The sequence below is a fragment of the Dermacentor albipictus genome, chromosome 7 (genome assembly GCF_038994185.2).
Source record: "Dermacentor albipictus isolate Rhodes 1998 colony chromosome 7, USDA_Dalb.pri_finalv2, whole genome shotgun sequence".
Lineage (NCBI taxonomy): Eukaryota > Metazoa > Arthropoda > Arachnida > Ixodida > Ixodidae > Dermacentor > Dermacentor albipictus.
The window spans coordinates 14,483,556-14,504,812 of record NC_091827.1 but is presented as its reverse complement, the minus strand read 5'-3'; the positions used below and the strand labels follow the sequence as shown (position 1 = coordinate 14,504,812).

General features: G+C 43.1%; 2 protein-coding genes across 2 annotated transcripts in view; one reads left to right on the top strand and one right to left on the bottom strand.

The window, feature by feature from the left end:
• Window positions 1-160: 160 nt before the first annotated feature.
• LOC135914362 (tRNA (32-2'-O)-methyltransferase regulator THADA) overlaps window positions 161-21,257 on the top strand; it is a 53,934-nt gene continuing 32,837 nt past the window's right edge. The window contains exons 1-11 of the mRNA XM_065447167.2: window positions 161-506; window positions 601-699; window positions 1,463-2,233; window positions 2,927-3,033; window positions 3,300-3,380; window positions 4,521-4,701; window positions 5,611-5,704; window positions 11,557-11,772; window positions 13,834-13,986; window positions 19,217-19,326; window positions 20,512-20,678. Of these exons, the coding sequence (XP_065303239.2) occupies window positions 393-506; window positions 601-699; window positions 1,463-2,233; window positions 2,927-3,033; window positions 3,300-3,380; window positions 4,521-4,701; window positions 5,611-5,704; window positions 11,557-11,772; window positions 13,834-13,986; window positions 19,217-19,326; window positions 20,512-20,678 (2,093 nt within the window). The 5' untranslated portion in view covers window positions 161-392. The remainder of the gene's footprint in view (window positions 507-600; window positions 700-1,462; window positions 2,234-2,926; window positions 3,034-3,299; window positions 3,381-4,520; window positions 4,702-5,610; window positions 5,705-11,556; window positions 11,773-13,833; window positions 13,987-19,216; window positions 19,327-20,511; window positions 20,679-21,257) is intronic.
• LOC139047384 (uncharacterized) lies at window positions 6,033-9,112 on the bottom strand. Its single transcript, XM_070521209.1, has 3 exons — window positions 8,531-9,112; window positions 7,062-7,441; window positions 6,033-6,564 (listed from the first exon to the last, which is right to left on the bottom strand). Exons 1-3 carry the CDS (start codon window positions 9,053-9,055, stop codon window positions 6,033-6,035), a joined length of 1,437 nt encoding a protein of 478 aa, XP_070377310.1. The 5' UTR covers window positions 9,056-9,112.

Here is a 21,257-nt window from a genome sequence, read left to right as displayed (position 1 = left end):
GTAATATCGCTAACGAAGCCGTTCTCTCTATTTCTCTCCCTCTCTCTTTAACAGCTGTGCGTGTTTTATAAAAATTTGTACGAAATTCTAAGCTTTACAGAGCGTCCAAGTCTTCGCGGAGGTCACCCCTACCCATTACGGTCTTTTTATAGGAGATGGTAGTCGCCGCCTAGAGACCTAAAGCATGCCTAAAGCAATGCCTAAAGTCATGCCTAAAGTAGGCGCGTCTTCGTTGCTAAGCGACACTCAGCTCCGCTGAGCATGCGCGTATTGCCATGTGGTTTGTGTTGTCGCAATGTGGAAACTGGTGGTTGTGCATGGGTTGTGCGGTGGTGCCATGTGCCGATCTCGGCGCTTCTTAAGAACTTTCGTAATGTAAATTTTGTGTATAGATGGAGCCCACGTTTACTATGGAGACAAAGGACGTCAACGTTTGTTTTGATTTCCTGTACAACATCTTCATCGGTCCCGCAAGTGGTGTGGAAAGCCTCCAGACAAAAATCCGAGTAACGTGCTTAAAGCAGGCGCTTCTTCTTACGCATGCATTTTATCATAATTTGCTTGTGGTCATTTTGTTATTGTTGCCACGCGTTTTTACAGTCTGTCATCAATGAAACAGTGAAGCAGCCGAAGCTCGGTCTGTCGTCATTACCGTTGTCATCGCTCCTTGTGGACCTCTTGGAGCACATCACTGACCAGGTGTGTTGGCGTCCTCACGCGAAAATATCGTGATCTGTAGCGCGTATACGGCGGCAGTGTTTGCTTTGCGTCTTTAAATATAATCTGTTAATAACAAGCCGAAACGACGATTCTGTTTAACGTTTGCATAAGAAGGATATGTTAAGTGCAGTGCACGCACAACAGATATATTCATGTTTAATAGTGTGAGCTGTCGTAGTACTCGTTGTTACACACAGTTTATGCCCTACTTGGGCTCTGTAAGCTATACTTAAATAAGATAGAAATAGAGAGAAAGACGTTTATTAAGTGAACAAGAAAAATCTACATATATTGAAAGGCAACCACAGTGGTTTTTAAATAAGTGTGTGTGTGTGTGTGTGTGTGTGTGTGTGTGTGTGTGTGTGTGTGTGTGTGTGTGTGTGTGTGTGTGTGTGTGTGTGTGTGTGTGTGTGTAACAGCTATATAAACAGAAGGTGACGCTTCAGATGGCAGAAAAATGTATGCCATCTTAGCTCAGAGGCTGCTCAAATATATATATATATATATATATATATATATATATATATATATATATATATATATATATATATATATCTCACTGAATGACTAGAGTACAGTTTAGAATAAACCTTCACTTTAACCTCGACATAAAGAGGGGGGGGGGGAGAGAGAGAGAGAAAAAAAAGCTCAAGAGTGGACTAGGCCAATAGAGTCTGGCTTTGCATTGTGTAATTTTCGTGTATGGAGAATCAGTGCTCACTAATTAGCATTTTTGACGCAGGGTGCGAAACAGGACACTCTGCTACTTGCTGGGACATGTGTCGTGCGCATCCTGTGCCGATTTCTGACACTCGAGGCTGCTTGTGATGCTGTGCGGGAACTTCTCATCATACCTTCACATGCTTTGGCACTGAAGTCATGCCATGACGGATTTCTGCCGTCACTGAGGTCACCTCCACCTACTGTAGACACCTTGAGTTGTCCTACATTTTACCACCTTTGCCTCGTCCATGGTGTTCTGAGTGCTGGTCCAGATGCACATTCCCTTCTAACATGCCAAAGGGATGGAGCCATGGTTCCCTTGATTCTAGAGGTCTTGCGCCCTCTCATCATTCTTGTGCACGATGACAGGATCTCACGCTATCACAGCGTGAGCACATTACAACTGTGGTTCAAAACCCTGGAACACCTGCTGAGAAAGTCGGAGGCAGGAGACAAGGATGGAGCAATTGCTGTCAAGTCTTTGATGAAGAGCTTATTCACTCCTGAATCAGATGCTACAGCACTTGTTCTCTCTGCAGTCGATGCCAACTGGGAGTCGTCTGTGAATGGAGTGTCTGACCTTATTAAAAGAATCTATCAGTCTTTTCTTAATGTGACACACTGTGAGGACCTGACTGAAATTGAAAAAACAAAGCTTGGGACGAGTTCGCATGACATCATACCTAGGTTTCACAAGTTCTTGCTTGAAAGAACAATGCAGCTGGACTGGAAGGAAAAGCCCAAGTACCTAAGTCTTGCTTGCCTCTTGCAGTTTGTGCCATTTGAATCGGTGAGTGTAGTCTTTTCTCATTGAAGCACTTCTGAGAAGGCAAAAGCATATTTTGTTTGATCGTTGTGTACCATAGACGGGCTTGGCCAACTTTGTATAACTAATGCCACTTGCTTATCTTTCAATTCTCTGTTCTCTCTCATTGTAGAGCAGTGCTAAACTAGGTTCATTTTGAATGAGCTCATGCATGCACATTGTGATCTGCTAAGAGATGCAGCATGCAAGGACGGGCCTCATTCTTGAAGCAGAGAGATTGTGCGAGAGAAAGAAGTGTCGCAGGAAGTTTTTGCACAAGCAAAAGCACTGACATTTTGACATTATGGCCTGAAGTGTGTCATCTGGAAGAATGCCTTTCTAAGCATGTTGCTTTATCTGTCTCCAGATGCAAGCAGCCTTACTTTTGCGCTTGCAAGACTGCTCCTGGTGCCACCTATTCTTGGCTATCTAAATAAAATATATGAGTTTGGTTGTACTGCTTAGAAAAGAGCATCTTATTGATTTAAAAAAAAAAGAATAGTATTTGTTGAACTGTGCGTGTCTTAGCAAGTTATTCCAGTTCACACCAGCAAAAGATATATGGCCGTATATGTTAGCTAGAGCAGTGTGTGCCATTGTAGAACACACAGTGACGGCCTTCTCAAAGTGACCGTGTGTTATGTTAAACTTCCTTCATTCATCTCAATTTCTTTGCAGTGTCTGAAAATAGATGCTGATTTTCCTGTGCACTCCATCCGTGGACTGCTGGCTAATCACCTTGTGTCAGCAACTGTGGATGTTTATAGAGCATCTCTGACATTTGGGTACTATTTGTTTTATCATTTATTTTTAGTCATATCTCGTTAAGTTCAACACTCTGGATTTCCTAATGTCACTATATATAATTCATAATGTATTCTTGTTTTTACTTTCATTACAACTCTGCGTCTAACTTCCAAGTACAGAAATGTTCTTTTTTTAAACATTTTTTAGAGGAAGACTTCACTTTCTATTGTTTTTCTGAGTGTCAAAAGATTTTTAAATCTGATTTCCTTCTCCCGATCTCTCTCCTGCTGCGGCTCTCGTTTAGTTTGACTCAAATGGCAAGCAAGGAAATGTGGTCTGTGTATTGGAAAGCACCAATTGTTGACATCATCAGGTGTGACGATGGGTGAGTGCGTTTCCAATTTCCAAGTGTGTCAGATATTCCTTTCCTCTCAGCAATATTCCATTTCCAGACAGCGTCTTTGTGTATAGCAAGTTTCTCCCAGCTCACCATATTATGTACATTCGTGTTCAATATCGGCTACAACGTGGCTTTCGTGGTTGGTGGGGCCCCAAGACAGCACAGCGGTGCCAACATACAAAAATTGAAGAACCAAACACCGTTCCAATTACTGGTATTTATAAAACTGATTTTTCATAGGCCGCTGCGAGCAAAGCCACACTGTATTGGAGCCTCATCAATCACGGGCACCATGTTGCGCGGCTCATATTGAACACAACCTCTGCCGACTCCTTTTTCAGTTAATTGCTATTGAACTTTCCCTCACTAGTGCCTTGCCTTTATTTTGAGGCCAAAATCATTTTTGCTTGTCTCCAGAATAAGTTGTAATTACCTTCTTACTGATGTTGCATTTGTCTCTCTTCATTACATGGCGACCCCCATGGTAGATCAATGGGTAAGGCATTCTGCTGCTGAGAGTAAGGTCATGAGGGTTTTATTCCTTACCAAGGTGGCCAGATTCTGATGGGGCAAAATGTGATTATGATGAACATGTATTAATCATTGGGTGCACATTAAAGAACGTCTGGCAGCCAAGATTCATCAAGAGAACTCCACTACAGCACCTGTGTTTGTTTGGATCAGTTGGTCATTGCATGGCAAAAACAGCTTTATCTTTCCTCAATGGTGATAGCGACACCACAATGACAATAATGTGATGGAAAAGATGTATAGGTGAATGGACAAACAGAAAAAACCCAGTTTCAAATGTTCAGCTGCTGTTGCAGTTAAAAAATGTGTCTCAGTGCATTGCAAACTCTGCATTTAGGAATAATTTAGTCATGTTAATGCTAAAAAGAACAGAAGCAAGCAAGATTTTTAGCAGAGTAATGCAACAATGGCATAGATCCAAAGTGACTACGAATGTGAAAGTTGAAATTCACCAGAAATCATATGGATGAAAGACTTGCCCTCTTATGAGTGACTTCACCTTATGGGATTTCACACCCACTATTCAATGTGTCTGTATATCTTTGAATGCGGAAACGTTGTGTGAACCTTGTTTATGAACTGTTCCTTCTGCAGAACGTGTCTTCAGAACATGACCACTCACTTACTTCCGTGGACTCTGAAGAACATACCAGGCAGCCTAGAAGAGCTTGCAGAAAGTTTCAAGACATGTGGGAGAGATAATATGTCACTTTCTTTTCTTGCGACTCTAGGTCGTATTGCTGTACAGACGGGGCTTACATCCATGGTGCTAGAGGCAAGTTCATAATGTCGCAGTAGCTTTTACATCTTGTTTGCCACATTCAGCATTCTTTTGTGGCTGCTTTGTAACTGCTGTTGACCAACTTTCCATGCAAATTAGAGCGCCTCTATTGTGATTGTAAATAACATCATTTGTCTTTATGTCTTGCTTACTTTTACTGCATCTTTGTTTTCATTTTTTCTTTTATTTGCTTGTCTGCTTGTTACTTGCTCTTTATGACTCTCGCTTGTTACTTGTGTGGTCCCTCCTGCATGACCACACAATGTTCCACAGTATAATAAATGTTTAACATTTGAGACATGTTCGTCGAAAACTTGGCTGTTTTCAGTATTTTTCTTAACAGCCTGCTGGAGTTTTATAAGGAGTTGGCGTGGCTGTGAACAAAGGTGAAATGCTTACTGATACAGACATAAAGTTATGTTGTATGTGTACTAGTTGTCCTATGTTACTAATTTCAGTACAGTAACGTGGACCATACAAAACACTAGTGCAACTTTTGGGTATGCCTGTTCGAACCACTTCGCACTGTTCAAGATGATTGTGAGAAAATTTATGTAAGAACACATTTTCAACAAAAACTTCATGGATTATTTTCTCTAAACTGTAAGCTGTCTCATCGTCTTGCTTTACACTCTCAATATTTAATCTCTGTGGAAACTTGGGTGCTAAACCCTTAGAAAGTCCAAACTATGAAGATCGTCATTCCACGACCTGTACCATACGATCAGTCTTTTGTTCAACAGATTTATATTTTCAGTGCAATTCCAGTGTATTACTTGCAGAAGCTTAAGAAAGCATTGGTGATTTCTTTATCTCACACAACAATATATCCTCAAAAGCTTACAGTGCATAGCACCTTTTTTTTCCCTATTGTTTATATCAATTTATATCACATTTTTGCAGAAGCCACTGATGGCACAGTGTCTTGTACACCAATCCAATGCAATACGGATAGAAGCGTTCAGCCTCTGCTGCTCGTCGTACATACTTCATGCAGGTATGACTTTGGTTTGTATGCATGATTGTATTATGTGTATCGTAGTGCCTAGGAAGATGAACATGCTGGGCCGGGGCAGTGGGGGAAGGAACCCCGATTTATTGAACATGTGTACATATATAGGGTTTAGGAAGGGGTGTGCCTATTTATCAATAACAGAAAAGTTGTTTGCACAGCATGCACATGATGCATGCGTAGTGACATACAATGCGCTTGCGCGGAACACGTGTGGCACTCGGCGCCCAAGATACGATACATCTTCCTTTGTACGAAAAACAAAACAAGAAATGGGAAAATAACATTAATGAAAATTGTCAGGCACTTTAGTTCAAGGCACTCGCGCGAAGTTCTCGTCGTAGGCCAGTCGTTGAGGCGGTCGACGTTGTCTGAGCGACCTCCTTGGGGCTGGTGTGGATGAGACACTAATTGGGGCACAGGGCTCAGAGGGAATAGACGGGGCTGTACATTCTGTGTAGCTAGGTGCCGACCCATTTCTTTGGCCCGAGTTTCTCTCGAAGTCATCGTCGTCGTCTTCCTGTACGCTGCGTCGGAAGGGCTCCCGGGTCAGTAGCAGGTGCTGCCGGTTGCGCCTCAACACCGTGCCGTTTTCAGTGACGACTGTATACGACCTCGGGTAACCAGCCGGCTTGAGTACCTTTGCTTTCGTGTCCCATGCACCTTTCTTGATCCGGACCGTATCTCCAGGGCTCAGGTGTGCCGCTGATCCCCTAGAGTGGTCTGTCTGAAGGCGCCAGATCACCTCGTGACTGGGGTTGCCTTGAACGTCGGGGATTGTTGTGCGGAGCCTTCGCCCCATCAGCAGCTCAGCGGGCGATGCACCGCACTCGAGTGGAGTTGGCCTGAAAGCGAGCAGTCCCAACCAGAAATTTTGTTTCGCTTCCGTCGTTTTCTTGAGGATACGCTTAGTTATCTGAACGCCTTTTTCTGCCAACCCATTAGAACGTGGGTATCCCGGGCTAGACGTGACATGCCTAAAATCGTACAATTGTGAGAATAACGCGAATTCGCGACATGAAAATTGAGGGCCATTGTCAGAACAAACTTCTATGGGAATGCCGTGTCTTGCGAAGATCGAACTTGTTGCGTCAACCACTGTTTTGGCCGTGGTGTCTTTGAGTAGTTCCACTTCGGGAAAGTTGGACAGGGCGTCGTAAACGCACAGGTACGACCTCCCACCGTATTCAAAAATGTCAATGCCGACACGGTACCACGGTTGGTCCGGCACCGGGCGCATCAGTAGAGGCTCTCGAGGTTGGCTATATGCATACTTTTTGCAGATAGAACATGTCTGCACGAAAGATTCTATGTCCGATTCCTTCCTGGCCAAAAAACTAACTGTCTTGCCCTGGCTTCGCACTTGTTGATTCCCAAGTGCCCTTGATGAATTCTTTCCAGTGTCTCTCTTTTCATGCTAGCCGGAATAACTACTTTGCAGTCTTTGAGCAACACTCCTTTCACGTGTGATAACTCGCCTGCGAATCGTTTCCACAGCCCGTCCAGGCATTTTCCAGCTTCTAGATCTCGCAGCACGTTTCTTAGCTGTTCGTCACGCGCCGTTTCCGCAGCCAGCCGCCTCCATGTGTTCTCGCTAACAAGTGAGGAAACCGTACTCACGGCGTGCACCTCTACATCGTTGCTGTCGAGGTCGCAGGCCATTGTCTTGGTTGTGGCACGGGACAGCATGTCGGCCAGGAGGAGCTGCTTACCTGGAACAAATTTTAATTGAACGTCATAACACAGCAATCTCAGAAAAAATCTTTGCAACCTCGGCGGCATATCACCAATCGCCTTCTGCGAGATAGCAATCAAAGGGCGGTGGTCTGTTTCAGCAGTAAATTGTCGACCATAGACGAAATGATTAAATCTTTCGCAGCCAAAGACCACGGCCATAGCTTCTTTCTCAATTTGAGAATAACGCTGTTGCGTTTCGGTAAGCGCTCGCGATGCATATGCCACGGGCTTCCGTGTGTCGTTGTGACACTGTAACAAAGCGGCTCCGATACCGTCTCGGGATGCATCGCATGACACTTTTGTTTCTTTGGCCGGATCGAATACCGACAACATGGGCTGTGTGCTGAGGTAGTCACATAGTTCTCGCCATTCCTTTTCGTGGTTATTGGTCCATTCAAAGACAACGTCTTGTCTGATCAAGCTCCTCAGAAGCGCTGTTCTTTGAGCTAAACATGGAAGAAACTTGCCGAAATAATTGACGACACCTAGCATCCTTTGCACCGCGAGCTTGTCTTCTGGGGCCGGCATGTGCAGCATGCAATTAATCAGCGCCGGGCTCGGCCTGATGCCTGCTTTATCGATGACATCTCCAAGAAACTCAATTTCATGGACGCCGATACTGCACTTATCAGGATTGAAGGTTAAGCCGGCGCGTGTTGCTGCTAGCAGCACAGATTTCAGATGTTCATTGTGCTCTTCTACGGACGAGCCCCATACCAGAATGTCGTCCACGTATATTTTCACGCCGGGAAGGCCTTCGAAAATTTCATTCAGCGTTTTTTGGAACACCTCAGGGGCGGACGATATGCCGAAGGGTAATCGTAAAAAGCGGTAACGCCCAAATGGGGTTGACAACGTGCAAATGCGCGATGTCGAGTCATCCAAGGGGATTTGGTGAAATCCAGAGTTAGTGTCTAAGCGGGAAAATACAGTTGCACCAGCTAACTCAGCTTCTATATCTTCTCGTCGCGGCATCATGTAGTGCTCCCTCTTTATGCACTCATTGATTTTACGAGGGTCAATGCAGAGACGAATTTTCCCATTCTTTCTTCTAGCAATCACCAAGGGACTCACCCAGTCAGTAGGCTCGGTGACTTTTGTGATGATTCCGGCGTGCTCCATCCTCTCAAGTTCACCCCGTAATGGTTCTGTCAGGGCCAACGGTACGCGTCGAACTGGTTGAATGACTGGCTCGGCGTTGTCTCGAAGAACCATGTGATACACTTTGTTCACGCAGCCTGTCCCAGTGAAAATGTGACGAAATTCTTTCACGATTTCTTCACAGTCGTCCTGTGATACGCTGTGGACGCGCGAGAGCAGTCCAAGTCGCTTGGTTGCTTGTAGGCCTAGGATTGCGCGACCTTTGCGCACCACAAAAAATTCGAGAGGAACAGTTCGGTCACCCAGCGTTACTTCCGTTTGGATGACTCCAAGATGTTTGATCGTGTCTCCACTGTACGAATGTAGCACCACGCTACTTTGCTTCATTTCAGGGCTTGGGCGCATCCTTTTGTATATTCCAACGGGCATCAAATTGACCTGAGACCCTGTATCGACTTTTAGTTCGACCGAAACGTCATTGACGTTCATTCGAACCATCCAGTCGCGTTCGCTTATGACGGCTCTTGTAGACACCTCTAAGACGCTGAAGTCATCTTCGTGATCTTGAATTTCACCGACCAGCTTGGTGGCTCTGCAGCAAATCGCAAAGTGATTTCTCCTTTGGCATTTTCTGCACGTTCGTCCGTACGCGGGACAGTCTCTAGGCTGATGCGTGCGTCCGCACTTGAAGCATTTGTACATCTTGGCTTGCGCCATTTTTGGATACGAGCATGCATTGCGAATGGTGTCTACTTGCTTTTGACCTCGTTCCCAAGTTTCTTGGCGGAGAGCCGATGTTTCGGCTGCCTTGCAGACGTGCTCAGCCTTCTGCAATGTCAACTCACAGTCCCTGAGAAGCTTTTCTCTCACCTTGTCGTCGTTGGTTCCGTACACAATCTGGTCTCGGACCATAGAATCCTGAAGCGCGCCGAAATTGCACGCCCATGCTTGTTGCTTCAGGTCCCGCAGGAAGTGTTCAAATGGCCCACCTTGGCTTTGAACTCTCTTCCGAAATATGTAGCGTTCATGTACTTCGTTGGTCTGCAACTTGAAGTAATCGTCAAATTTCTTGATGACCGTCGCGTAGTCGGCCTTGTCTTCGCCTTCTGCGAAGCTCAGCGTATTAAATATCTCGATGGCGTCCTCACCTGCGACACTGAGAAACAGCGCTGTCTTCGACGACACTGATCGCTTCTTGTCATCCGGCTCTGATGCCGCAAGGAAGAGTTCGAATCTCTGCTTGAACGTCTGCCAATTCTTGCTCGCTTCTCCCGTCATGTTTAACGGACCAGGCGCTCTCAATGAATCCATTGCGTAGTCCCTACGGTGCTGCCCGTTGAAGATCAAAGCCGTGCTTGACTACGCATCCCACTCCTGACACCATGTATCGTAGTGTCTAGGGAGACGAACATGCTGGGCCAAGGCAGTGGGGGAAAGAACCCCGATTTATTGAACATGTGTACGTATATAGGTTTTAGGAAGGGGTGTGCCTATTTATCAATAACAGATAAGTTGTTTGCACAGCATGCACATGGTGCATGCATAGTGACATACAATGCGCTTGCGCGGAACACGTGTGGCGCTCGGCGCCCAAGATACGATACATTATGTACTTACATTCAACATGGCACACTTTGCTTGCATAATCATTGGTCCTTATAGACTGATTTGTTAGAACATCAGTATTGATTGCAGCTGCTTGCTTGCTGCAGAATATTTTCACTTTTTTACAGTAGTATGATCCCACAAGGTATGGAACCCGCTTTAAGCTTCTGTAGATATGAAGTGTCAAAGTTCTTCATAGTCCGATGTGTTAACAGACCCCTGCAACAGTCATGGAGAAAGTTCTGGGATTCTGCTTGTATAATAGTAATACCGTATTTTCGCGATTCTAAGCACCCCCTGATTCTAAGCACCCCCCTCTATTTTCACGAAAAAATTCGGAAAGAAGTTTGCATGCGAATCTAAGCACCCCCCTATTTGTTAGGAAGCGCGCGTAGCCAAGGCCGCCAAGCGCGCTTGCTCACTCTGTCATCGAGCCGGAGCCGTCAGAGTCCCGAGGTGGCCACGGACGCCTGTACGGCGTACATGGTGCGAGTACGCCGTACAGCCGGACTGTACGGATGTATGGCGAAAGCTGCAGAAAGCGTCCCCATCAACCATCGCAAATTGGATTTCGGACGTTTGGAAGCGGGTCCAAGTGGACGTAGGGGTCAAATCATTTAAGAACTGCTCGACCACAAACCACTTCAACGGAAGGGAAGACGACCTGCTGTGGGATACCGAGAACGGTGGTTCAAGCGGTGCGATGAACTCGAGTGGCAGTGATAGTAACTGAGCATCCAACACAAGCGGTGGGTTCACTGTGTGCACCAATCTTAAATGTTATTTCTCGCACTCGTCTCGTCGTGATGTCGCAGCTAAAAGAGGGAGGGGGGGGGGGGTCATTCTAGATTTTTTGAATCTAAGCACACCCCCTCACTTTGGGCATCACGATCGTGAAAAAAAAGGGGGTGCTTAGAATCGAGTAAATACGGTAGCTTCTTATATTTCTGTAAGAAACTTTAAAGATTGATTGATTGATTGATTGATTGATTGATTGATTGATTGATTGATTGATTGATTGATTGATTGATTGATTGATTGATTGATTGATTGATCCATTAATGGTGTTGTTTGCTGCATTGATAAGTTTATTGTTAATGCTGAAGACTGGTTGGTGCCATAGCTTGTGTAACAATGTTGATGTTTTTAAAAATGTAGTTGCTAACCAAATTTCCTTGGATTACTTCGCAAGGTATCAAATTTTTCTGTTGAGCCCCTGTGATATAGGAGATGAGCCATTCTATATTTATTTTGAAAGCAACTTGAGGCCTTGATAATTTAATTTTATACACATTGTATATTACAGCTGTTCGTAAGTAACGATACATATGAGCCCTCAGTAAATATTACAAACATGTAATGAATGCAAAACTTTTTTTTTTTTGCACTTTCAGGACGACCAGAGGCTGACCTGTTAGATATACTTCAATTTGTGAAGGCCAACTTAAATGTCGACGACTCTTGGTTCCGGTCAAGGCTTGTTGTGCAGCTTGAAAATGTCTTTGTGGCTCTGCGAGAGAGTGTTGTGTCGGAGTTCAGCAAAGCATCACGACAAAAACAGAGACACTCTCAGACTGGCACACTGGAAAAGCATTACACATCAGCCTTCTGTAGGTATCACTTTGCAAGACCATTAGATAGGGGTCGTGAACTATGCTGAAAAAATCTTGTGTGATTTTCAAGAAAAGCTGCGCAGGAACAGGAACAACAAAAGACAGAATAACATAGGTGCTGACTGTCAACTATTTATTAGTTGCAGAAAGGACTTGTATGCATGCATACATTACACATTTACATGCATAATACAAACGGTTAACTTTTGTTAATTGGACTCCGACAGAACCGATAAAATTTCTCAAAATATTTAGCAGGTTGAATTAAACAAGATGATGAAGAAAAAAAGCCAAAATGCATCATTGCTTCATTTGACAGTATTTTCCCAAACCTAACACACACCTGATTTCTGGGTGCCCAAATTGAGACGACATAGAAATTACATTAAAGCTCCTAAACAAAGGCAAAATTCATTGCACGCCCTATTTTCTAGCAAGAAAAATGGACAAAGATTTAATATGTGTGGCACAATTGCCACACGGTTTCTTGGAGTCAGTTTCGCTTTGCTTCAATACAGTTTTATGTGGTAAAGCATGCAGATGCAGTTGTGGTTTTGTACTGGATAGCACCACAAAGGCAATTTTTGGTCCAATATAATTGGGGAAAAATGCATGCGTAAGAATCTGGTAAGTTCTGTAAATGGACATTGTGAGCTACCATTATTTTTTTGTTAAATCTGTCTAGGGCAGGCCGAAAATGAGCATTTTCGACGGGGGATGGCGTGTGTTCAACACATTTGCTGTCCACTAAGCTCTGCCAAGGCATGCTGCCACTAAAGGTGTCGCTATTGAGGTCACCGCAGGGGTCATGTACATGCATGCTGACTTGTCAAGTTCTAATTATCCGGCAAAGGCCAATTTTAGGATCAAAATAATGAAAGTTTGGGCCCATAGAAATGCATGGGCACTGGCCGGGACCTTCAGTCCTGATCAAATTAAATTGAGTCGAATTAATGGACGTCTGCTATACGCACTTTTGTTGCTGTTGCTTTTCTTTTTGATGGCCGTTTATGATTGTTTTCTGTCTTTCTTTTTTTTTGTATTTTGTTCTCAAAGAGTGTCTAATTCATCCGCTTGATAAAGTACATTTTGCTTCACCACTCAGCAAGTTGCCCCCATGTTTCCATATCAGGTAACTGATAGCTGGCTGTTGTTTACCTCTGGAATGGTGGCATACCTCTTGCCTCTGAGCACAAAAGCTTCTATTCTCGCTTTTGTACACTCCTGAGCAACCTTATCGCCTCGCTGCCTCATTTCGCACGTTGTTCTTGTGGTGCAGGTTTCTTACTTCTGTGCACCATTATTGTCGTCCGTGGTGCTACACTAAATTAAAGCTTAACTAGAGACATTGCGCAGTTCTGGGTTGCTCGACTAGGGCACACCAATGTAATCGGAAACCGTGAGCGTGGAACATGTAGGCAACCATGGAGTGCAAACTTCCACTACATAGGCACTTTGGGCTCTTACCAGCGAGAGTTTACGTCAGTGGGTGAGAGAAATGGGGACAAATAACTGCTCTTGAGTTGAGGGCAGTCACTCTTCTTGTTTTTTGGCATTTCTTGACTGAATAACTTCGGACTGTGTACGCCTGTCTCGGCGATTCTTGTATTTATCTCTCCAACAGTCAATCCACGCAACCTGTAAGCACAAGACGGTGGCTTGAAAAGTGTTCAAAGGTCCCTTAAGCTAGGCAGGGCTAGTTAATGCCAACTACGGAAGCTACTGAATGCAAAATGGTTTGAGTACTCAGGAAACACGTAGTGTCACTGTCTTTTCTGCTAATAAAGACCCACATTTTTCTGCCTAGCATCACCACAGATAATGTGTACTTAATTATTCTGAGAAAAGTGGGTAAGTACTGCATCTAAGCATGTTAATAAACAAAACCCACGGCAAAGTTCAGCTTGTGTGTGAAATTCCAGCACAGATAAGTCAACAGTTAAGCAAGAGGAGCCATTTACATTGAGATTCCTTATAAATGCTACGTTTTTATAGAACATTCTGTAAGTGACCAATGTAGGTGACATCTTGCCTTGTGCATATTTTATGTACCCATAGGCTTCGTCAGAAAAATCATGGCAGTGGCTGTGAAGAACCTGTTTCCAGGTGCCAATTACCAAAGGGCCATAACTTCATTGTTGGTCCTTGAGTCTCTTGCAAATACTTTTCGTGTGGACCCATCTGGGAAACAAAGATCAACACACAAGACAGGCAAGTGCATTTGTAATTACCTGAAATGTGTCTCCTTGTACAGCTTGGCACTATAGATGATGGCTTGCTGTTGGGCTGTGGAAACATTCTGTAGGGTTAATCTTGATAATACATTTGGAAGATGGATAGCTCAGTGAGTTAAGTGGTTGTTTATAGTCATTATAGTAATGATAGTCATTATTGTATATAGTCATTATAGCACTCACCACTTCTCTTATCATCATCATCCATCCCAATACTTTCACTCCCCTTCCCTCTTCCCCAGTGCAGAGTAGCAGACTAGAGCGCACTAGCTCAGGTCGACCTCTCTGTCTTTCCTATCAATAAACTCTATTCATTCATATAGTCATGGTAGTGCTCATGGTAGTGGTTACCATATATGTGACTCGTATGCATCTATTGGTCCATTATTTTGATCTATTAAGGTAAAGGTTTGGCTTGTAATCTACCAATTAAGATATATGTATGTGAAACAGAAATGCCGGTCTTTGCACAACTAGTGAACTTATCTGGATAATATTTGCTGCATTTAATAGAAAAAGTCAAGCTCTAGGGACTGCTGAGAGCATATTTTCATTAAAGAAAATCGCATGTTATGCAAAAATTCATGAAAAACGTGAAATTACATAAGGAAGGATAAGATTTGAGTATAATGTTTACAGCTTCATGACCCTGCAGCAAAAACAGATGTATGATTCTGTTAGTTGCACCTGATAGAGTTAAATCTCGTTATATACCATATTCTTTATAGCCACATGCTTTGATATGGGCAAGAAAAAAAAATGCGATCACATATACATGGAAGAAAGCAAGTGTAATGCTTCTCATGGGCCAGCAAAGGGTCTCCGAGAGTTCTGATGGCACATTTTTTACTTGTTAAAGCCTTAAGTGGCTCATTGCACGATGGCCTTGAAAAAAATGCGGCATCTGGTCAAGTGGTACAAAAAAAAACCTTGTGACCTTCTCTGAGCGAGTGGCAGGTCAGGAGGGAAATGAGTGGCGAGTACAGGCAAAAAAACAGGTGTTGTGTTGCTGACGTCATGCGGTGGGGGTTGTGGTAACATTCGACTGCGAAGCGAGAGAGACGGCGGTGGAAGACGCTCACCCGGGGTCTGGCACATTGCACGGTACGACTTGGAAGTGCACTACGGCAGAGGATGCTCTCCAAATGAGAAACAAGGTGCGACATGCGAAGCAGCGGGTGCAAGGCATTTGGCCGCAAGTGCTGTTTTCCCCTGCCGAAAGGATGCCGCGTCATTGTGTTTGGCTTGTGTTACACATTTGTAACACTTACTGGCGACAAGCATGCTGCAACTTTAGGTAGTGCATAAAGTGCTCGCATGTAAAAGGATAGACAGTTGGGCGAGTTGGTACGGTAACATGATTTTGGCTTCTAGCGCGAAGTGAAACAGGGACACAGAAAGGAGCAGACAGGACGAGCGCTAACTCTCAACTAAATTTTTATTGAAACGAAGAACATATATATAGGTGATTGCAAAAACCGTAGCATCAGAACATGACAATGTAAAAGACATCAGTTAAACATATCAGTAGGTATGGAAGTCGAAGAACAAAAATTATTTCAGATTATTACACGTATTGCGAAGGTACTGGAATTCGCAATCTAACAGAGACAACGAAGCATGACTGACGCAAGTGTCTCCTAATCTTTTTATGTGGAAAGCCTCGATAATCTCCCTCGTGGTTTGGGATCTGTGTCTAGAAAGAATTTTTGTGTCTTTAAAGAAAGGTTTGCATCCACAATCGAAACAATGTGCGGCTAAATGTGATGCGTTAGGGTTGTTTAGTGAATGTTTGTGTTCTTTCAGTCTAATGTTAATGCATCTACCACTCTGTCCAATGTAAGCTTTCCCACATTCGAGTGGAATCTGATAAACTATGCCCGTGTTGCAAGGCACTAAAGGGGACACATGTTTAACTCCGCAATCATCTTTTCTTTTTTTGCCTTCCTGTTCAAGTCTCCTATTTATCAAAGGGCACATGTTAGCCAACTTTCGTGGGGCCGAGAAAACGGTACTGACGTCATACCTATTGGCCACATTCCTTAAACCATGGGATAATCTATGTACGTAGGGTACTACAGCAAACTTTGTATCTTTTTTCTGTTTTTCTTGTTTCTCACCAGGGCTTTTAACCCATTTTGCAAGTTTTTCGCAGGTTAGTGATAATAGATGCACGGGATAGCTAGCCTTTCCAAGCCTTTCTATCTGTTGTGAAAAACTTTGTTGCATATTGTGCGGACATGATTTAGTAATGGCAGACCTAAGAGTTGAATAAGCTATCCCCTGTTTAACAAGTTTGGAATGGCAAGAAGAAAATTCTAGCAGTGGCTTCTTGGCCCTAGGCGAATAATGCCAACGGACATGCTCATCCTGGAACGTTAAGCACAGATCTAGAAATTGTAATTTGTTGCCCTGGAATGTGGTGGCCCCCACCCCTGGAATGTGGTGGGGGCCTAGGTTTCACGCTAGAAATTATCCAGGGCAACAAATTACAATTTCTAGATCTGTGCTTAACGTTCCAGGATGAGCATGTCTGTTGGCATTATTCGCCTAGGGCCAAGAAGCCACTGTTAGAATTTTCTTCTTGCCATTCCAAACTTGTTAAACAGGGGATAGCTTATTCAACTCTTAGGTCTGCCATTACTAAATCATGTCCGCACAATATGCAACAAAGTTTTTCACAACAGATAGAAAGGCTTGGAAAGGCTAGCTATCCCGTGCATCTATTATCACTAACCTGCGAAAAACTTGCAAAATGGGTTAAAAGCCCTGGTGAGAAACAAGAAAATCAGAAAAAAGATACAAAGTTTGCTGTAGTACCCTACGTACATAGATTATCCCATGGTTTAAGGAATGTGGCCAATAGGTATGACGTCAGTACCGTTTTCTCGGCCCCACGAAAGTTGGCTAACATGTGCCCTTTGATAAATAGGAGACTTGAACAGGAAGGCAAAAAAAGAAAAGATGATTGCGGAGTTAAACATGTGTCCCCTTTAGTGCCTTGCAACACGGGCATAGTTTATCAGATTCCACTCGAATGTGGGAAAGCTTACATTGGACAGAGTGGTAGATGCATTAACATTAGACTGAAAGAACACAAACATTCACTAAACAACCCTAACGCATCACATTTAGCCGCACATTGTTTCGATTGTGGATGCAAACCTTTCTTTAAAGACACAAAAATTCTTTCTAGACACAGATCCCAAACCACGAGGGAGATTATCGAGGCTTTCCACATAAAAAGATTAGGAGACACTTGCGTCAGTCATGCTTCGTTGTCTCTGTTAGATTGCGAATTCCAGTACCTTCGCAATACGTGTAATAATCTGAAATAATTTTTGTTCTTCGACTTCCATACCTACTGATATGTTTAACTGATGTCTTTTACATTGTCATGTTCTGATGCTACGGTTTTTGCAATCACCTATATATATGTTCTTCGTTTCAATAAAAATTTAGTTGAGAGTTAGCGCTCGTCCTGTCTGCTCCTTTCTGTGTCCCTGTTTCACTTCGCGCTAGAAGCCAAAATCATGCTCGCATGTGTCGTTGAAGAGGCCGACCGAAAGCGCCACACGTGTACTTCACACTGTGGCTCGTTATGTCTTGCAAGAGGTCTGGCCTCGCCCATCGTATAGCTTAATGCATTCCCAAGTGTGCAGCAGGCTTTCACCCTCACGTTTTACAGGAGTCCTTGTCAAATGCTGCCAAACTTTTCCGATATGGGCATGGGAACAGCAGTAAATTACACGCACGCACTTTGCATCATCGCTAATACACAGTGCGATTGGTGGGATGACAAGAGATCACCATGCTTGCTTGTTGGTTGTGGTCCAGTCAAGACCAATCAACCGAGTGCAAAAACCAAATTCTTTATTTACTTTGTTATATCTGATAATCAGTTATATCCGTGTTCGTTATATCAAGGTTCAAAGGGTGTAGAGGTTAAAGCAAACACAGCTAGCGTGGTAGTTCTCAATCTATGTAAAGCTGCTAGTTTGTCTTAATGGAATTCACAAAAGTCCTCTCCACCAAATAGTAATGGTATTTCTTGAAGTTCAACGTGATGATAGTAGTGTTGCGTCGCCATAACTCTTGTGATGACAAGGCTGAAGTTCACCCGAAAAGATAGCACTCTGGGCGTGACTGGGTGATTTCCTCGGCCATTGCAAGCACACCTGTGTCCATGGCCAGACTGGCTTCCACAGTAAACATGACAGCCAAGGGCTCCTCGGTACCCTGCAGTGTGCCAATTTTATCCGCTGTAGACCCTCAGTCAGATGCAGTTTACAGGATTGTGATGGCTATTTTTGTTACAGATTTGTGGGAGTTGTAAACATGGTGCATAAATATTTTTTTTTCTTTCTTTTTCACTTTTACGCGAGAAATATGAGCAACAGAATTCATTCATGTAGCCGGTAGTTGCATGTCTTTGGCATCGATCCGCTTGACAGGTAACAAGCTGGCATTCATCTCATGGTCATGAGTAAGGCGAGGCTCGTGATGCTGATTCTTCATCACATATTACCACACGCATTCTTTTTGTTTTCTTTCTTTTCAACTGTTGATTGAATGTCTCTTGTTTAGATAAGGCAATAAATGTTTATATGTATCTGTGCATATGTGAAGATAAAATAAGTTGAAAGACACCACTCTGTCTATGTTCTATACCGTGTTTTTTTTTTTTTTTAAAGCTGTGTGTGTTGTGTATGCTTTACTGAAAGCACTATGGATTTGCAATTATGACTTGCACAGATCGGCACCTTAATAACATTTGAGGGCATCAATGAAAAAAATCTGCCATAAATAGTCGCAGAACTTAGATTACTGTTTTTAAATGTTTCATTTCATTTAACTTGGTACAGTGTTTGCATAAGGAGGGCATTTCTCCATCTCGCATGTTGTTTGCTTAGGGACTGTAAGAGCTAAAGCCCCCTCCTATAATGTGTTCTCAAGTATGCACTTTTGTATTTGGCACACCCATGCACACACATACACACACACACACACACACACACACACACACACACACACACACACACACACACACACACACACAAAAGCAAGAGTTCCATTGTATAATACAAACAGATATGTTATTAGCTATGCAAGCTGATTTTTGCTTTTTCTTTATTTTTTGAACATGGAAGAGAATGTGCCTTGTAATGCTTTTGCAATTGATTTCATGTGCTATTTCTTTCTTTTAGACACCTTGGAAAAGTTCTTTGCTTCTGAGATGGGTCGCTTTGAACTGGAACCGATGCATAAGAGCATAAAGGCAGCCTTTCTCAAAGCTCTTTTTCATAATGTACTAGAGGTAAAAAGAACACATTTTTTTAGCTAAGCATTTATATACACACTTATCGAAGTGCCAAGTTACAGTTGTTTGTGCGCTAACTTTGCTTTAGGTAGCTGCCGTATTATAGTACTACTTTTGTGGCAACGTTACACTAATTTATTTGAGTTCTAATAGCAAGTCTAGTTGAGGTGAGCTAAGTGTTGAGTGGGCTATGAGTAGACCTTGTCGACCTGTTGTGGATCAGAGGTAACCAGGTATGCACATGTGTGTAGAAGAACTGCAGCACAATTAGAGACCATTACAATGGAGATCTTCCATCATTTTATTTTGCCGCTGAAGTATAGCTTAAATATGATAGCTACTAAGCACATCTTTTGGCTTAGCAGTTCCTGAGTAGGTCGTTTGTCTTCCAACATTGTTTTGTACTTTCCATAAAAGGATTTATGGAAAGATTTATGGATTTATGAAATTGAGCCCAGTGCGAAATGACAGTTTGGCTGTTTCCAGTGCACTACACTGCACTGCACCGCCAGATTAAATTAATGTTTATCCAGGAATGCAGATTTTTGGGCCAGTTGCTTCATTGCATCAATTGAAGTCATAGTGCTGGATTGATACAGAGAAGAAAGACGACAGGGCGTGCGCTACTACTATGTAGCAAGCGTCCTGTCATCTTTCTTGTCCATGTCAATCCAGCGCTTTGACTTCAATTAATGTATATTCTCTTCATATTGGTGCTGAGCCTATTAATGTTACCACATGCACAAAATTTCACCACAAGAGCTCTCATGATGTGAAAAATTGGAAGTTCTCATTTACAATTTGAACTTGATTTGTTATGCTGATATCATAACTGAAATCAGTTTTGAGCTATCTATTATAGTTCTTGAGTTAGAACACTTGACATCCTCTAATGGTCATCCCCCAAATTAATTAATTAATTAATTACACATAAGTTTGTCAAGATTTTCATACCAGCATGTTCAACAAATTTTAAGTTGTGTTATGTCTGCTGCAGCACAGTGCTAAAAAAAAGCAACGGGAAATACCAAAGTTCCCCACTTCAGAATGTAAGATATTGCAAATTATGCTGAGTAACAACTGCAAAGAGCTGTCGGACAGCCTGTGTACTTGCAGAGTAGTGAACAGAGCTGAAGCACCACCATTTTCTCTATTGCAAGCTGAGGCCCTCATTTCATTCAGGTTCGTCTCTGTGCATTCCGGCTCCTTACAACCGACGGTTGCCCAATGTTTGAACGCGGCAGCAATCTTCAGGATGCACTGCAGGATGCTGCACACAAATACCTTGCTAGTCCTAGGCCCCAAGACAATGCTATTGGTGCCCTATTCCTCCGGCTATACCTCACCAAGTAAGCATGCTACCCTGACCCACCATGATAAGTACTGTCATGGGCCTACTTTAAAGACAATAATAAAAATGTTTCAATAGAAAACAAGAAAAACAATAGAAAATTTCTTAGCTCTAGTGTAGGCTGGTGGCCAGATGAAATCACTTGAGGAGTGGGGAGCGGTGCAAGTGCTCAGCCAGTAATTGGTGCAGAACTCAAGTTTCAAGTTCCCTGTTTTGTTGTTATGTAAAAAACAGGTGAGCTATTGTGATGTTCCTTTTCTTTCAGTTATCTTCTTTCTCTTTTTCTCTATTGCGCTGAGTGGCCAATACTAGCTTAAATGGTGTGCAAATGGCATCTGTAAAGCTACAATGATTGGCAAAGTGACCGATCTTGGCAAAAGACAGCACACAGTAGCACTCACGTGCCAGTTATTTAAAGCAAAAAAAAAATTATGAAGAAAACAGTTAATACACCTTGATTCATTCAGACCGCTGGATGTGCAAATGCTTGTTTCAGTGCTTCTTGATAAGAACTGAATTTTTTTAAGTGCATGGTGTCTAATCTAAAACGATAAGTAGCGATGCATTATTGGCCTGT

Coding starts and splice junctions, on each gene's coding strand:
- LOC139047384 (XM_070521209.1), bottom strand. CDS start 9,055: ATGGTTCGAATGAACGTCAATGACGTTTCGGTCGAACTAAAAGTCGAT. Junction 7,442..8,530: donor TCACCGAGCCTACTGACTGG/GTGAGTCCCTTG, acceptor GTTCAATTAAAA/TTTGTTCCAGGTAAGCAGCT. Junction 6,565..7,061: donor TGCGAAGCCAGGGCAAGACA/GTTAGTTTTTTG, acceptor GCTCGCTTTCAG/GCCAACTCCACTCGAGTGCG.